The sequence below is a fragment of the Pelobates fuscus genome, chromosome 5 (assembly GCF_036172605.1).
Source record: "Pelobates fuscus isolate aPelFus1 chromosome 5, aPelFus1.pri, whole genome shotgun sequence".
Classification (NCBI taxonomy): Eukaryota; Metazoa; Chordata; class Amphibia; order Anura; family Pelobatidae; genus Pelobates; species Pelobates fuscus.
Window position 1 is genome coordinate 80350270 of NC_086321.1, and position 18300 is coordinate 80368569.

An 18300-nucleotide genomic window follows, 5' to 3' on the forward strand; every position below is an offset into this window, starting at 1 on the left:
TAAGGTCATTGAAATATTTCATTAACTGTTGAAGATACTTTTGGACTCTAAAAAAAGACTATGTGCAGCTCAGCTAATAATCTGTGTCCCAAGCTGTATCTACCAAACTCTGCCTGATTTCCACTGACTGTTATCTACTGAATAGATGTAATGGTTATTATACAAGAACATTGACATAATGTAGGCTTGGGAAGATACTGTGTGGTGCTGCAAGTGCCAAAATATCCAACATTTTAAAATATAAGTTGATGAAACTAAAGATTTTCTGCTCACACAACAGCTATATGCATATTTAGTAGGTATAGTAGGTATATGCATATTTCAAATTATCCTATTTCAAGATTAGGGTACTAGCACAGTGTAGTTTGTGCTGTTTGAGATGTCATCTTCTCAACTCACAATAAGGCTTAACCAAGGGATGGGTCTTATGTGTTGGTTACACTTGGGATGGTGATGGGGCTAGATAAAGTTTTGGAATTACTATGAAGTTTTGGAATTTGTATGATATTTAAAAACATAAACTGAAATATATTGGGTTTTTTTTTAATGTTTTTTTGTTTTTTAAAGTAATTACTTCTCCAGAACTGCACAAACACGGGGAGATCTGGGTTGTTCCCAATACTGATCACGTCTGTACTCGGTTCTTTTTTGTGTAAGTACTTTACATTTTACATTAAGTTGTGTAAAAATTTTGAAAGTAGCTCCATACAATATGTAATAAAACTGTAGGTATGTTTAGTATTTGTGTTTTTTAAGTTTGTTGTTTCTTACTAGTTTTATATTTCAAATAAAAGCATTTTAAGTTGGTAATGGCAGTACAAAATGCACTGCCCACTTTTCAATGAAAAATCCCTCACCAGAACCACGTTCCCGTATATAGAATGCCAAAAATAAAAATTGTAAAGTTCAAAATTGCTTAGCCGTCCTTAAAATATAAGAGACAGCTAGCAGACTTTGTCATGGAATTTCTAGAATGTGCGTTTACATATTTACTGTTGTTGCTAAGTAACGGTAAACAGATAACAAGGGTTTTAAAACATATTTGGTTAACTGAATTGCAACCTTATTTAAAATGACCAAATACATTAATAAAATAGTTGTATAAAACACCATGGCGAATTAGAATGCATTCAAGTGAACCAAATTGCAGACTAGTGCATGTTTTAGGAAGGCAAAGAGCCATTATATGGGGGCCAGGACAGTTTTCTTTCAGAACGGGGCTGTTTCCTCAAAATATGTGAATTTTCTTTTTCATTGATGCCCCATCAACAAACTGGGTAGCACCATTTAACTATACATTATGCTCTTGCATCTTTTCCATTTGGTCAGATACGAGGGAGAAAGTAATATAGGTAAAGACATAGGGCACTATTTTTTAAAACACATGGATCCTTGCAAAAAAAAAATATATATATATTTTTATAAGACAAGAAATAGTAATACAGTGCTTATAAATAAAGGTATATAGGGCAGCAGCAGTACTTCTCAATAACCGGTATAAAAAAGGCGAAACTTAAGAGAGGAGAAAACACAAAAGAAAATATTGAAAGTTGTGCCCCCAATTAAATATTGTACTATTAAAAGCTGAACATTATGGAGCATTTTTAAAGCAAAAAATAAATAAATCCATGTGTAGTTTACTTCAGTGGCCAATAGATGGCATTGGATAAACAGCTAAAAGTGCTTATGTGTGCTTACACAGTCTATGTATTAAAACAATATTTCCAGAAATGGCCACTTGATGGCACCAAATAGGTATACAGTAGGCAAGTAGCCAATATGGATTCAGTGCAGCGATCTTGCTTGTAAATTGGGATATTCTCAGAAGACACAAATTTAAATAGATAATAGATACATAAATGGGTTATTCACTAAAGTCTGAATGGCCACATACCGTATGGTAAAGGGTGGGAGTCTAATATAGTTAATACCTGTAGAAAGAAATTATACTTACCTTCTGTAGTCTTCTTTCTTCTAGCTCTTCTTTTCTTCAGCCCATCAAGGCCTAAATAAAATCCAGAATTCTCGATGCAACAATGAAAAAAAAAAAACAAACAAAAAATATGACAGTAAAATTAACCCATCATTACCCAACGAGGGCTTGCCCCAGACTGGGATCTCATAGCAGAGAAAACCCTTATAAAAAGCTCTGACAGCCAGGTCTCAAGAGAATTATTGTAATGTCCCACACCCGATTATCCATAGGCTTTTTATTTTTTTATCTTTTTAGCAGCTGCATAATCAACCCAGCCACCACATAATTAACCTGCAAGCAGGCAAATAGTACTTAACATGGTCATTTACTTGCAATAAAGCAAGTGAACGATAAACTGCGAATGTATATCCTGACAGATGAATTAAGTTTTACATTTTAGTAAAATTATGCTTTATGAATATATTATGAATCCTTTACTTTGTATAGGATTCAGATGTGAAAACACTGAATGCATCCAGGCAATACATGCTAATTTGCTCTGACCGAATTCTGACCAAAATTGGCTCTAGTAAATGTGAACTTGGCCATTTTTTGGATATTCGGACAAATCCAATCTTTAGTGAATAACCCCAATAGTGTAAATCCACAGTAATAATGTGTAGTTAAAGTTAAAGAACTTATCTCACTCACGTTGGTATTCTAGCTCAAAGGCAGAAAAGCATTGGGAGATATCGTTCCTTATACCCAGAGACAGCAGGATAAGCTCTGCAGTTCTTGTATGTAGAGACATAAAAGAGAACTCCAGTGGTGTTGTATGTAAGATACCATCAATATTAAAACAGTGCTAATGATTCTATACTTACAGAGTACAGAGCAACATGAATTTGCTGTGGAGTGAAATAGGCTTCTGGTGGTATTATCTCCACTGCGGGATTTAACTCTGTGATTATCATCCAAAATTAACTGTAAAATCATTCACTAACGCATTTCTAACCAGTATCCGCTTATTCAACGGTTAGTGAAATACACAATGAACATTTGTGCAAAAAGTACTTTCTCGGGCCTGCAATAAGGTTATCTGAAATTTTTTAAGATATTAAAAGTAAAATAGTGTTGATCAAAAAACAAATATCATAATGCATCTGGTATGCAGTCCATAGACTTTTGTATAATATAAAATATACGGTTCAATGTATTAGCAGTGTTTGGAAAACAATATAGAAACAATATCTGCAAAGACTAAAGAAATTGATGTAAATCAAGAGGATGCCTTGATTGGAAAGCAGTCAGGTTGCCTAAGGCAGCATATTGACAATCCAGTGTGCAGAAGTGATGCTTAGATAATATATACACAAAGAAAGAAAATGTGTGAAAAAAGACCATAGACTTTTTGTCTGCAAGTAAATATGAGATAGGTTCTAAAAGTCTGTCTGTATGAGATACGCAGTACTGGTGCAAGAACCATATATCAATATATCTATTTTAGTGTCTAAATGTGTTGAAATTGTAACCCGCTGCGTGTAGGGTAGGTTAATTGTTAGATTTTGTTCCTGTTTAAATGGTTTCCTGTGGTGGCATGAATGTAGGGTGTTTGTAGTACATATAGACAGGTTGTCATGGTAACATACCTACAAGTTGTGCATGGTTAGTGAAGGATATAACTTTACCTATTATAGATCATTAAAAATTAAATATAATTAGAAAATGGTCGTATTGCATATATTTAAATGAGACAAAATGAATGTTTATAACACACAACCAACAGGTATTTTATATGGATAAATATTTTAGATAAATAGCAACCCACTGTCTCTGGTCCTGGCCCCAATCCCCTCCCTCACCCCAATGCAAGCAAGTATATTGATTAGCATAGTGTAGCACTACTAGACTAGCAATATTAGTAGCTACCTTAGTACTGGCTGGACTCAGTAATGTGCTCAGAGCTGGCTGTGCTGGTGAATCACCACTCACCTGTGGACTGTGGCGATGCCCCCGATCTCGCGAGAGTGAATTCTAGCCCTGAGGGCTAGAGTTCACTCACCACTAGCACCACCAGGGATGGCAGCACAGTCCCCCCCCCCTCCCAGGCTAAAGGTAAGAAGGGAGGGGGGATAAAATGCTTGTTTTTTTGTTTTAATTTAAAAAAAAATACATTATAATGGCATTAATCTGCCTCACCTCAACACTCAATCCCTCCTAACACACACACACACACACACACACACACACATTACTCTCACACACAGCACTGCCGGTCACAGAATGTAGTGTGGCCGAGCAGGCAGACCATGGTAGAGAAGCTTCTGTTCCCCTACCTGGTCTGAAAGGAAGTGCTCACAGTGAGCATAGAACTGCTTCCTGTCAGACCGGGTACAGTGAGCAGGAGATCCTCCACCGCGGTCTGCGTGCTCGGCCACGCTACAGCAAGGTACAGGGAGAGCTGGGGGGGACTAATGGTACACATGGGGGGGCTATAGGGACACATTAAGGGCTGGGGGTGTAGGGGCACATGGAGTGCTGGGGGGTATAGGGACATATGAATGGCTGGGAGGAGGCCTATTGGGACACATGGAGGGCTGGGAGGGAGGCTATAAGGACTCATGGAGGGTTGGGAGGGGGCTATAGGGACACATGGAGAGCTGGGATGTTGGCTATAAGGACACATGGAGGGCTGTGAGGGAGGGCTAATAGTCCTTCTACAATTCCAACCTCTCCTCTCAACTAGACATCATGGCACCTCCTACATTTAAATGCAGAAAGCGCCCCCAACAACAACAACATTGGCACACCAAGCTGACTTGATACCTCCAAAAATGCTCCAGAACTGCTGAACACTGTTGGAGAAAGTCTCACTGTGCATCTGACTTTCTCCACTATAAATTTATGCTGCGCTCATACAGCTTGGCTCTTTCCTCTGCAAAAGTAAATTACTTCAATACACTCATAACCACAATTTCCCGCAAACCCAAACGACTATTTGACACATTTAACTCTCTTCTTTGCCCTATTCGCCCTATTCGCCCTCCACCTACTAACTTGACTAACTTGACCGCCTCAGACTTTGCAACTCACTTCACTGACAAGTTCTCTACAATCAGGGAAGACATCTCTCATCTTTCTTCTTTCCCTTACAATACATCCCCTAACATCACTCCCTCTGCTGTTCTATGTTCATTCGCACCCACTACAGCGGAAGAGGTTTCTGCTCTGCCCCATTCCTTCCGCCCCACCACCTGCTCACTAGATACAATTCCCTCGCAACTCATCCGTACTGTCTTCTTCTCTTTCTCTACCTCTCACTAAAATTCTCAATCTCTCTCTCTACTCTGGCATATTTCCATTGCCCTTCAAACATGCAACTGTACCCCAATTCTACCCCAATTCTAAAGAAGCCCAACCTTGACCCTAACTCCCCGTCCAACTACCGTCCAGCTCGCTACTGCCTTTTGCATCCTTGAAAGAGTTGTGTATGTGAGATTGACAGACTTCTTCGAGTCCAACTCTCTGCTAGACCCGCTTCAGTCTGGTTTCCGCGCTTAGCACTCTGTGGAAATGGCACTGACCAAAGTATCCAATGATCTACTCACTGCAAAATCTTGTGGTCACTACTCTATCCTATTTCTTCTTGACCTTTCTGTGGCTTTTGACACTGTTGATCATCAACAACTTCTTCTTATCCTCCGCAACATCGGTCTACAAGATATTGCTCTCTCCTGGTGCTCCTCCTACCTCTCCCCGCGCTCTTTCAGTGTTTCTTTCTCTGGCTCTGCTTCTTTTCCCCAACTCCTCTCTGTTGGTGTCCCCTAAGGTTCAGTCCTTGGTCCCGTACTGTTCTCTATCTATACTGCCTCCCTTGGTAAACTCATCAGCTCCTTTGGCTTCCAATATCATTTCTATGCACATAACACTCAAATCTATCTGTCCTCTCTTGATCTCTCCCCGTCCCTCTTGACTAGTGTCTCTTACTACCTCTCTGCTATTCCTAACTGGATAGCTTAAACTCAACTTGACCAAAACGGAAATTCTGGTCTTTCCTCCCTCAAGTGTTGCTACTCCTATGTCTGTCTTCCTCCAAGTCAACGGTGCTACCATCAGCACCACCACGCAGGCTTGCTGCCTCGATGTTCTCTTTGACTCCGACCTCTCCTTCACGCCTCATGTTCAGTCTATTGCCAAATCCTGCCGCTTCCACCTCAAAAACTTCTGTGCATCCGACCCTACTTAAGGCCAGATGCGACTAAGGTGCTGGTCCATTCCACTGTCTTTTCTCACCTAATGGGACACATGGGGGGACTACTGAGACATATGGGAGGGCTAATGAGACAAATCCAGGGCTGGGAGGGGGCTAATAGGACACATGGAGGGCGGGGAGGGAGTATAGGGGGTATAGGACAAATGGGGGGCTAAAGGAACACATTGGGGATGAATGAGACACATGGAGGGGGTTACTGAGACACATGGAGGGCTACTGAGACACATACAGGGCTGGGGGGCAAATGAGACACATGGAAGACTCGGGGGGGGGGGGCAAAAGAGACACATAAAGGGCTCTGGGGGCTAATGAGACACATGGGGCCAATGAAACACATAGAGGGCTGGGGGGGGGGCAATGAGACACATGGAGGGGTTGAGGGAGCTAATGAGACACATGGAGGACTGGGGGTAATGTGGGCTGGGGGGATGGATTGAGATACATGGAGATCTGGGTGGATGGATTGAGAAGCATGGAGGTGTGGGGGATACTGACACATGTAAGGCTGGAGGGGTAGAATGAGACACATGGAGGGCTGGGGGTTATGAGACACATGGAAGACTGGAGAGGGTGGAATTAAGACACACAAATGGGTGTGGAGAGAAAGACAGAGGGGCTGGGAAAGAGGAACAGGAGACACACAGAGGGACTGGGGTAGGAGAGAATGAGAGTTACAGCGGAGCTGTGAGGAAAGAGACACACAGAGGTGCTGGGGCCTGGGAAAAAGACTTGCAGAAGGGCTGGGGAAGGGAAGAATGAGACACACAGAGGAGCTGTGGGGAAAGAGACACACAGAGGTGCAGGGCCTGGGGACAAAGCATGTTATTAAATTTGCTTGAGCTGTGCAGAACAAATACAGGGCCTTTTTAACATGCTAGAACTCTTCAGCAGAGCTCGTTTCAATGCTCTTCCAGGGCAGACCATGGACAAACATGCTCACTTTGAAAGGGGGCGTGCTTGTCATTGGTGATGATAAAACACGCTCTCTCTGGCTCGCCCCCTTCTTAGTGGGCCGCTGTGATTAAAAAATGCCCAGGCCGAATTGTTTTCCCAGTCCGGCCCTGCCTGTGGTAATAGTCAGCCAGTTTCACTCAGTCTCCTCTCCTCGTCTGTGTCAGGACCCCGCGGGCGGCTGCAAGGGGAGGCTGCAGTCCGCTCGCGGCACTCACCCTCCAGCCGTCCACGGTCCCCTTCCTGCCAGGTGTACGGCGGGCGGCATCCTCCCAGCCACGGGTGCCGCCCGCGTCTTCTTCCGGGTCCCCCAGTGGCAGCATGCATGACGCTGCACGCTGGGAGACCGGCCAATTTGTTACACGCCGGGGTCAGTCACCTGACCCGGCGTTAAAGGCACAGTGCCTCAATCACAGTGGGAGATTTAGATATCTCCCACGTGTGATTGTTAATTCCGATTGGAAATTAGCCAATCAGAGTTAACCTTCTGGTTTATATACTTACCTTTCCTGTTCCTCCCTGCCCTGTTGTGGTCTTTGCTTTATTGTATTGATACTGAACGTGTGCTTTCTGGTTACGTACTCTCTGGCTTGTTATACTGACTTTGTGACTTTCTCCTACCCTTTGACCTCGGCTTGTTTCTCGTTATTCTGTTTTCTGGTTCCCCTTACTTGGCTTGTCTCCTGACTATTCTGTGTGTGCTTAGCCCGGCCACTCTAAGGACCGGTACGGCACACTTTCTGTGTGTGTGTCTGTGTGTGTGTTGGCGTGTTGGGTTCCCCGAATCGTGACATTACAACAGGGCCATAATGGAACCTGCTGACATACCACAGCTCCTAGTTAATCAGGAGGCTAGAATGGATGGCTTGGACCACCGCATGGATCAGTTTGCTCCAGCTTTGCAAACCATACTGGCTCGCACTGCACACTTGCAGCCTGCCGTTCAGGAGGTTGCAGCTGCTGTGCCCGAGCCCATTCCCACTCCGGCACCCGTTTTCTGCCCATGTAGTGCATATGACGCCGCCTCAGCGCTACAGCGGTGACCCGGCATTGTGTCGTGGTTTCCTCAACCAAATTGACATCCATTTGGTGACGAATCCACGTTCCTATCCCACTGACAGATCTAAAATAGCCTTTTTGATAAACCACTTGTCAGGGAGTGCTTTAGCATGGGCTAATCCCATGTGGGAGAATGCTTCCCCAATGTCCTTTGCAGACTTTTTGACCGCTTTCAAACGCACATTTGATCAACCCGGCAGGGTTGCTTCTGCTGGCAAAGCTCTGCTTAGGGTCCGACAGGTTAACAGATCTGTAGCGGATTACACTATCGAATTCCGCACTCTAGCAGCTGAGGTGGTTTGGAATAATGATGCCCTCGTTACAGCCTTTCAGGAGGGTTTGGCCGCTTACATCCTGGACGAAATAGCCTCCAGGGAATTGCCTGTCCTTCTGGATGATCTTATAGATTATATCATCCGTATTGATAATCGTATTAGAGAGAGACGTAGTCAGAGGCGTATGTATACTCAGATGTTACCTGCTTTACCCAGTACTGCGTTACTGGCATTACCCCCTTCTAGCCAACCTCCCCCTGAAACCTTGCAATTGGGTGTTACTGGGTTAACTGAGGTAGAAAAATCATACCGAAGAAGGGAAGGGTTATGCCTTTACTGTGGGAAAAGGGGACATCTTCTAAGAACCTGCCCTGAATTGCGGGGAAAACTGCAGCACCCAAGGCCTATAGAGGGGTCGGCCTCGGGTGTTATGTCGTTTACCCCTCACGTCCCCATTACTAGACCGTTTATTACGGTTACCCTTTTTGTTGGTAATACTACCGTGATTACCAAAGCCTTGATAGATTCAGGGGCTGCTGACAATCTTATGGATGAGAGTTTTGCTAAAACCGCATCTTTGACTCTGATCCAAAAAGTCACTCCCTTGGCTGTGGAGGCCATAGATGGTAGACCACTGGAGAAACCTCTGGTGACCCATGAGACCAAAGAACTGGTTATGTCTGTGGGTGCCTTGCACAAGGAAAGATTGTCCTTTCAAATAATCAACTCCCCTACAGCCTCTATCGTTTTGGGCTTCCCCTGGTTGGTTAAACACAATCCGATGATTGATTGGGGTTGTTTGGAGATTCTCTCCTGGGGGAAATCTTGTCAAAGGGAATGTATGACTCGTGTTTGTCCTGTTGGCTTGCTTAATGTACCCACAGCCAAACCACTTTCTGTTAATGTTCCTCCTGTGTATGCGGACCTAGCTATGGTGTTTGAAAAAAGGGAGGCAGATAAACTACCCCCGCACCGTGAATATGATTGTGCCATAAACCTCTTACCTGGTACTATGCCGCCTAGGGGTAAGGTATACCCTCTTTCTGAAAAAGAGAACCAGGTAATGGAGGAGTACATAAAGGAAGCCTTAAGTAAAGGTTTTATCAGAAGGTCCTCCTCTCCTGCTGGGGCTGGTTTCTTTTTTGTTGCCAAAAAGGAGGGTGACCTACGGCCTTGTATAGACTACAGGGGCCTGAACAATATAACGATTAAAAATGCCTACCCTATTCCCCTCATCACGGAGTTATTTGACCGGGTCAAAGGTTCTAAACACTTCACTAAATTAGACCTCAGGGGGGCTTATAACCTTGTTCGTATAAAGGAGAATGATGAGTGGAAAACAGCATTCAATACACGTAGCGGACATTACGAGTATCTAGTCATGCCTTTTGGACTGTGTAATGCTCCCGCTGTGTTTCAGGACCTCATAAACGATGTCCTCAGGGATCTATTGCATGTCTGTGCCGTGGTGTACCTTGACGACATCCTTGTATATTCCCCTGATTTGCAGACACATCATAATCATGTTAGGATGGTGCTGAAAAGGTTATTACAGAACGGACTTTATTGTAAATTAGAAAAATGTTTGTTCGATCAGACCTCGGTGCAATTTCTAGGATATATAATTTCCGAACAGGGTTTCAGTATGGATCCTGCTAAGTTAGAAGCCATACTATCCTGGCCGCTTCCCCAAGGTCTTAAGGCTATCCAGCGTTTTATAGGATTTGCCAACTATTACAGGAAATTTATAAGAAACTTTTCACCACTTATCTCCCCTATAACGAAGCTGACTAAGAAAGGTCTACACCCTAGGGTTTGGACTCCTGAAGCCCTTAAGGCCTTCGAAACTCTCAAGAAGGCATTTGCCTCTGCTCCAGTACTACGCCACCCTGATCCTTCCCTTCCCTTTGTTATGGAAGTGGACGCTTCTGAATCAGGCGTGGGAGCAGTACTGTCACAGAGATCATCGTATGACGAACCCCTCCATCCCTGTTGCTACTTTTCAAAAAGGTTATCTGATCCAGAAAAGAATTACGATGTTGGGAACAGGGAACTATTAGCTATTGTGTTAGCTTTTAAGGAATGGAGGTACTTATTAGAGGGTTCTAGACACAAAGTTATGGTTATAACAGATCATAAGAACCTCTCCTATATAGCTGATGCTAGAAGGTTGTCCGCCCGGCAGGCTAGATGGTCTCTATTTCTTTCACGCTTCCAATACGTGATTACCTATAGACCTGGTTGCCGTAATGCCAAAGCTGACGCTATCTCTCGTCAGTATGAACCTCTAGAATCTGTTAACCCGACCCCTGAACCTATTGTACCTGCGTCTCAGATAATAGCTGCTACCCGTTTGGTTGTTTCGTCTCTTGTTCTTGATAATATTAAGACATACCAAACTCAAGCACCCCCTGAGACGCCTGTTGGCAGACTATACGTTAAAGTGAATGACAGAAAGAAGTTATTAACTTTATTTCACACCGCCAAAACTGCTGGTCATCCAGGGGTTACCAAGACTTATAAGGGCCTCCTTCAACAGTTCTGGTGGCCTTCACTCAAGCGAGACGTGGTGGATTTTGTGCAGGCTTGTCGGGTCTGTACGCAGTGTAAGTCCCCTAATGTGAGACCCCAGGGTCTCCTGATGCCTCTATCGATACCCAAGAAACCATGGACCCACTTATCCATGGATTTTATTGTAGACCTTCCTCCTTCCGATGGTCAGACAGTGATATTAACTGTGACGGATAGGTTCTCTAAAATGGCGCACTTTATTCCGCTTAAGAAACTGCCTTCTGCGATTCAGCTTGCTCAGGTGTTTGCCAAGGAAGTGTTCCGCTTGCATGGGGTACCTGAGGATATTGTATCTGACAGGGGTCCTCAATTTGTCTCTCGGTTTTGGAGGGGTTTTTGTGCTGAGATGGGGGTCTCCTTGTCGTTTACTTCCTCCTATCACCCGCAATCTAATGGTGCAGCCGAACGTGCTAATCAGTCTGTGGAATTGTATTTGCGCTGCTTCACTAATGCGCACCAGGATGACTGGTCTCGCCTCCTTCCGTGGGCTGAATTTGCCAGGAATACGGTGTCTCATTCGTCTACTGGCTTAAGTCCTTTTGAGGTTGCTTATGGGTTTCGGCCTTCCGTCCTTCCCGGTGCGTTCTCCGACAAGGGAATGCCCGCTTTGGACCAGCACCTCGCCTCTTTGCGGAAGATGTGGGATCAGGTCCATATTGCGCTGTCCCGTTCAGCGGCTGCTCAGAAGAAGTTTGCTGATCGCCGTAGGGGTACGGCCCCTTCCTATGTTCCGGGTGATAGGGTATGGTTGTCCTCTAGGAACCTCCGCCTCAAGGTTCCCTCGATGAAGTTCGCTCCCAGGTTCCTTGGTCCCTACAAGGTGTTACGTAGGGTTAACCCCGTTTCCTACTCCCTGGACTTGCCCTCTTCCATGCGCATTCCGAACACGTTTCACGTTTCGCTTTTGAAGCCCTTGCTTTGCAACCGGTTCTCTCGTCCCCTCGGGCGGCCTGTTTCCCCTCGCGCTGTCCCCAGTGATGTGTACGAAGTGGCTGCCCTTCTCGACTCTCGTGTTTCTAGGGGCCGGCTGCAATATCTGGTGGATTGGAAGGGGTACGGCCCTGAGGACCGATCTTGGGTTTCGTGCTCTGATCTGCACGCTCCCTCTTTGATCCGCTCCTTTCATGCCCGGTTTCCTTTGAAGCCTTCTGCTTCCCGCCCTCTGGGCGGTCTTCGAGGGGGGGGTAATGTCAGGACCCCGCGGGCGGCTGCAAGGGGAGGCTGCAGTCCGCTCGCGGCACTCACCCTCCAGCCGTCCACGGTCCCCTTCCTGCCAGGTGTACGGCGGGCGGCATCCTCCCAGCCACGGGTGCCGCCCGCGTCTTCTTCCGGGTCCCCCAGTGGCAGCATGCATGACGCTGCACGCTGGGAGACCGGCCAATTTGTTACACGCCGGGGTCAGTCACCTGACCCGGCGTTAAAGGCACAGTGCCTCAATCACAGTGGGAGATTTAGATATCTCCCACGTGTGATTGTTAATTCCGATTGGAAATTAGCCAATCAGAGTTAACCTTCTGGTTTATATACTTACCTTTCCTGTTCCTCCCTGCCCTGTTGTGGTCTTTGCTTTATTGTATTGATACTGAACGTGTGCTTTCTGGTTACGTACTCTCTGGCTTGTTATACTGACTTTGTGACTTTCTCCTACCCTTTGACCTCGGCTTGTTTCTCGTTATTCTGTTTTCTGGTTCCCCTTACTTGGCTTGTCTCCTGACTATTCTGTGTGTGCTTAGCCCGGCCACTCTAAGGACCGGTACGGCACACTTTCTGTGTGTGTGTCTGTGTGTGTGTTGGCGTGTTGGGTTCCCCGAATCGTGACAGTCTGCAATCCTCCAGCTCCCTGCTGCAGACTATGGGGCCTTCACAGACTGGACAGAGAGAAAGATTTTTTGTGTATTTTATTTCATTTGATATGACTCTATATGTCATGAAATGGTGATTTGTCACCTTCATTTATGGCTTATTGTCTATTTTTGTCTCTTGTTTATGACATTATTGTGTATATATATATATATATATAAATATCCAAAGAGGATAACCAAGCCCTGGCTGAGCACCTGGCAAACAAGGGATACCTACAGCGTGAGTGCAAGAGTTTTTTGTTTTTCATACATATATATATATATATATATATATATATTTATTCTTATTGGGCTTGCGCAGCCCGGAATGTATGATTGTCATATGTTTTTCACAAGAAACCTTTTTTAAAAATAAAAAAAATCTTGTATTTAGGATAATATCACCAGTAGCCCATTTAACTCAGAACAAAAATATAGCTCTATAGTTCGTAAGTATACAATTGTTAGCACTATTTTAAAATTGATTGTATCTTAAATATAACACCAGTGAAGTTCTGTTTTGTGCCTCTACATGCATGAACTTCAGAACTTAACCTGTTGTCCCTGGGTCCTTTAACTTCAACAATATCTGCAAACGCTGTTGTCCTTTTGAACTCTAAGAAACGTAAATGAGGTGCTTTCTCAAACTTTGCTCTCTCAAACTTCAACTACACATTGTTACTGTGGATTTGCACTATACGTATTTGTTATCTGTTTCATTTGGGGTCTTCTGAGAATACCACAAGTTAGAAGCAAGATCACTACACTGAATCCAAATTGCCTTCTTGCATAGAGTATACATATTTGGTGCCATCAAGTGGCCATTTCTGGAAAATGTTGTTATAATAGATTGACTTTGTAAGCACACATATGCACTTTTTTTTCTGGTTATCCAGTGTAATATATTGGCTGCTGAAGTAAACTATGGATTTAATGTTTTAATACCTTCACAGTTCGTAATACTAAAATATTCCATTAGGGGTACAACTTTGAATATTTTCTTGTATACAACATGCATAAAAGATTGTACAATTTGTCTATTTTTGTAATTTGTATGTTATGATTATTAGATAGAGTGACAATTATGATTATTACATAAAGAAACTTAACACATTCTTTTAGTACAATTTATAGTTGGTTGTCTTGTTTTGAAACTTTTCTATCACAGATGGGTTTTTTTTTCCTTCAGAAAAAGGCTATAATATTCATAGACTTTTTTTGTGAAAATATCACAAGAATTATGTGCTATTACTATCTACTCCAATAAATGCCCCATATGGTCTTCTCATTTTTTATTGATTTATTTATGTTCTCATTAACAAACAAAAAAGAAACAAAATTAAGATTTTTACAATAATGCAAAGTACAAAGTGCAAACCCACAATAACAGAAAAAAATCTGGTCTTCTTATGACTCAAATATTCCACCTCCCTTCTTCTCTCTTTCCTATTGGATCTTTTCAGTGACCAAAACTTAAACTACATTAATCTGGTGTCTCAAAATTGAGACTTTGTTATACACTACTGTTTTCACTTTTACATGCAGTCTATTACTGTTCACTGTACTGTATGTACATTTGATTATTAATTATTTGGAATATAGAGTCTATTTGGCAAACTTTTCCATTCCCTATCCACCCCTTCTTTTGATCTTACCCTAGCTCATCCCCATCTCCCTCACCAGTGGATACTTTACCTAACTGTAATTTATTCATTCTATCCTATCTAGAGGCTCTAATTACACCAAATCTACTGCAAGCAGTAACCTCCATTATCACCAAGGACTCCTCACCCAACCCCCTTCTTACACCCACCCTGATCTCCACTTACTTTATAGAATACCTTTCCAGGTGAAAAAGAAATAGAGACAGGTGTTTAATATCTTCCCCAATTACCTGCTCGATCACATCATACCTTAGCAGTCTGTGCAAATGTTCCCTGTCCATTATCTTTAAATATCCCCTTCCCCTCTAATATTTAGATTGTAAGCTCACAAGCTAACTAGCTTATTACTTTGTATAAAAGGGCTTTAAATGCTAGATCTTAGTTCAGGCCCTCTATACTTTTTTGTATTTGTTTGTCTATTCTGTACTGTCTATTTTCTCTGACTGTACCGCACCACGGATTATGTTGCACTTTATAAATACCAGTATTAATAATAAATTGGCTCCTAAATCACCTCAACTTACTGTTTAGTGAATTGGTTCCCTACCTTATCTAACACGGTGGAATATAATTAATGATAATTCAAATGACTGAGATTGTTGTTAACAAACGTTTCCTCTGTTTTTGTCTCCAGATATGAAGATGGTCAAGTAGGTGATACAAGTATAAATACACAGGAGCCAAGCATACATAAAGAAATCCTTCGAGTCATCGGCAACCAGACAGCTACTGGTTAATTGTAGCTTAGCCGTAATGTGGGGCTTTCATTATTAACAGTTTCAAAGCTGGACTTTGTACTGAAAAGAAATAACAAAGCATTAGATATTATTTATTATATAAAAGGGTGATCACATTTAAAGCAATTCTTTTATTCAGATTTGAAGTGTTTCACCTGAACATTGGTGCAACAGAATTAGTAAGCACTGATCTGATTTAAAAAAGAGTGACAGCAAGGTTTAAATAAAAAAGCAAGACATTTCTGAATTAGACCCTACTGCTACAACTTTATACTTAAATCATTTTATCTTTTAACAGTTTACCTTGCAATAAACAAGATAAGTGTTTTACGAACTTTTCATTTTAAGGATAATTGGAATATAAAATCATTATTGTATTGTGTGCTGTATTTATCTGAAAGTTAGATAATAATGTTCAACATGGCTTTTAGAATTTTCTAACTGTGTATCCATTTTTGTTATTCAATGATGATTATCATACTTTTAAAAAATGAAATGAAAGAAAGGAAAAGAAAGTTGATTCTCACAGTACTAAACATTGAATATTTGAATCATATACCCGATTAGTTATTGTCATTTTTCTTAAACCTAATTTTATTGAGTTACTGAATCCAGTAACAGGACGGCACTTTTCAAACTTTCTTTTCTACCTACTGTTGTTGGGTTGTCTGTTACTCGTTAAACTTTAGAATGATTGATGGTTTGCAACAGTGAATGCAGTGACAAGCAATTGGTGTATTTATATGTTTTAAACATAATTGAAACAAGGTAAATTAAAGAGGTAATTTATCTTCTAAAAGTTAGCTGTTCAGATGAATTAAGGACTCCAAAAAACATTTTTTCTTACTAACAGAATATGGATCAAGGCAGTTTTTGCAAAGTCTGCTATGTGATGCAAATTCCTAAAATCCCACAATGGCATCCTCATTACCATATCCAAGGAAGGGTAAATATTGCCAGAGATAAATAACATTTGGGGAAAATAGATAAGTTTGTATTATACACTTCAACAGCAATCACTGGGAAGGGAAAATGAACAACTGACACCCAACACAAGGTGACGGTCTTTAATTTGAGATGTTTAATGAATATGCATTTAGCATCTAATGCATCTAAACATGTTTCTGGAAATTTAAACTTTAGAATAACAGAGACATATTAAAATACTTATTAAAATGTGACTTCTGGAGAGATGAAAACCAAGTTGCAAAAGTTAGGTCAGGCATTTCCTTGTGGGGTGCCAGACTGGACACATGAATTTGACTCTGTCACTAAATAGTTTTAATCACGAATATTAATATGTCTATATTACCTCCAAAATACATGGATGATCCCATATAGAGGTAATAAACCATATAGAAATTTTCCTATTAATAAGAAATAAATTGGACATTTTACAGCTAAATGCAAATTATAAGTGTAATACGAAATTTAGCCACAAGATGTCGCCAAATTCAAATCTATTTTGCAATAAAATGCTAGAAAAAAATGTATCGAGCAAAAAAAAATTGTTTGTAGTGGGGCCTGTCACAGTGCCTGAATTACAGACGAAGGAATCTTTGTACCTGCTCTATCTTGGATCCAAGGCCCATTAATGAGGTTCCTGTTGTTAATCTGCCTCTTTCGGTGCTCTCGTCAGTAGCTCCATTCCGCGTTGCCTTACTGACTATATAGTTTAAGTGTTAAGGCAGAACCTGATGTGTGAAGCAGTGTGAAGTAGTGCTGCTTTAATTAGATTCACAGACACATAACTAAGGTATCTAACTGAAACATGGTAAGTGGAGTTCTAACAACTCTACCGCACCTGGTAAAAAAAAAAGCCAATCAGCGACCAGATGACAGACCAGTAGGCTGGTCTGTCTACTAAGGGCTATTTTTGTCCCAACTATTTGCTTCTCTAATGAGCTCTATTAGGAAACAATAGTGGCTGCCAGGCAGCCAATGACTGTAAAGTAGTGCAATTCCCATAGAGTTTAATGAGTTTTTTTGGGACATTGCTCAGCAATCTCATTAGGCTTTAAAAAACAAAAACAAAAAAAAATCTACCTAGCAACAGTCGAGGGAAACAACAAGGGAAACTGCATTACTAATATTTAACCCCTTAAGGACACATGACGTGTGACATGTCATGAATCCCTTTTATTCCAAAAGTTTAGTCCTTAAGGGGTTAAAGGGACAGAACATGGTTTACCACACAGATACATATCCAAGGCATAAGGTTACACACAACAGTTAAAAACAGAAAAAAAAATTATATTGTTTATTTTTCTTTTTTTTTTCAATAAAAACTGGTACGGTGCTGCCCCAGCTTTCCCTATGGACGAGCCTTCACTGCTGTTTAGTGAACATTCTCCAATAAATGTTAGTGTCTCACTAACTTTCAAATAACGATTATTTTAAAATGTGATCAAGGATTAGCATGCATGTATTTTTGTATAACTAGCAACTACATTTCCCATTTGGAAATGCAGTCTTGTTTTAAAGGCAAAACATAACGATGCTTAAAATAGGCAGAATTGTTTGTAGAACAACTTATATGGACCTAAAAAAAGTATTTTTTATTTAACTATGTACAATCGAGTGAGAAGTAATATACTAGTCAAAACTGATTGCAAAGGCTATATGTTCATCTCCACTGAGATACCTTTTCTCTTACACCCCCTGCTGCCTGAGAGCTGATCAGAATGACAGTGGTTGATGACAACATGGCCTCATGTTAAAGGCCATCAGCAGTAGGTGTCTAATGATAACTGTCTCTGTTTCAATAAGGTATTGAGATGTTTAATATCTTAGTAGTGAATACTTGCCAAATTATTATTATTTCAAAATATACATCTAAATAGGTGGTTAGAAAATACTCTAGTTCGGTTAAGTCTATTGTTTTGCAACTTGGTTTCCAACTCAAAGGAATAAGTCAATATGAGATTTAAAAGTTCCAAATAATGAAGATCAGCCTATAACTGACATCCATCTGCTGTCGTGCTGCCTATAGACCTTCGTTGGCACCAGCAAGT

At 41.8% G+C, this 18300-nt stretch overlaps 1 protein-coding gene across 1 annotated transcript in view; it reads left to right on the forward strand.

Moving 5' to 3' along the window:
• PARP8 (poly(ADP-ribose) polymerase family member 8) overlaps positions 1–17026 on the forward strand; it is a 267441-nt gene extending 250415 nt beyond the window's left edge. The window contains exons 25-26 of the mRNA XM_063454027.1: positions 568–652; positions 15184–17026. Of these exons, the coding sequence (XP_063310097.1) occupies positions 568–652; positions 15184–15286 (188 nt within the window). The 3' untranslated portion in view covers positions 15287–17026. The remainder of the gene's footprint in view (positions 1–567; positions 653–15183) is intronic.
• Positions 17027–18300: the final 1274 nt, after the last annotated feature.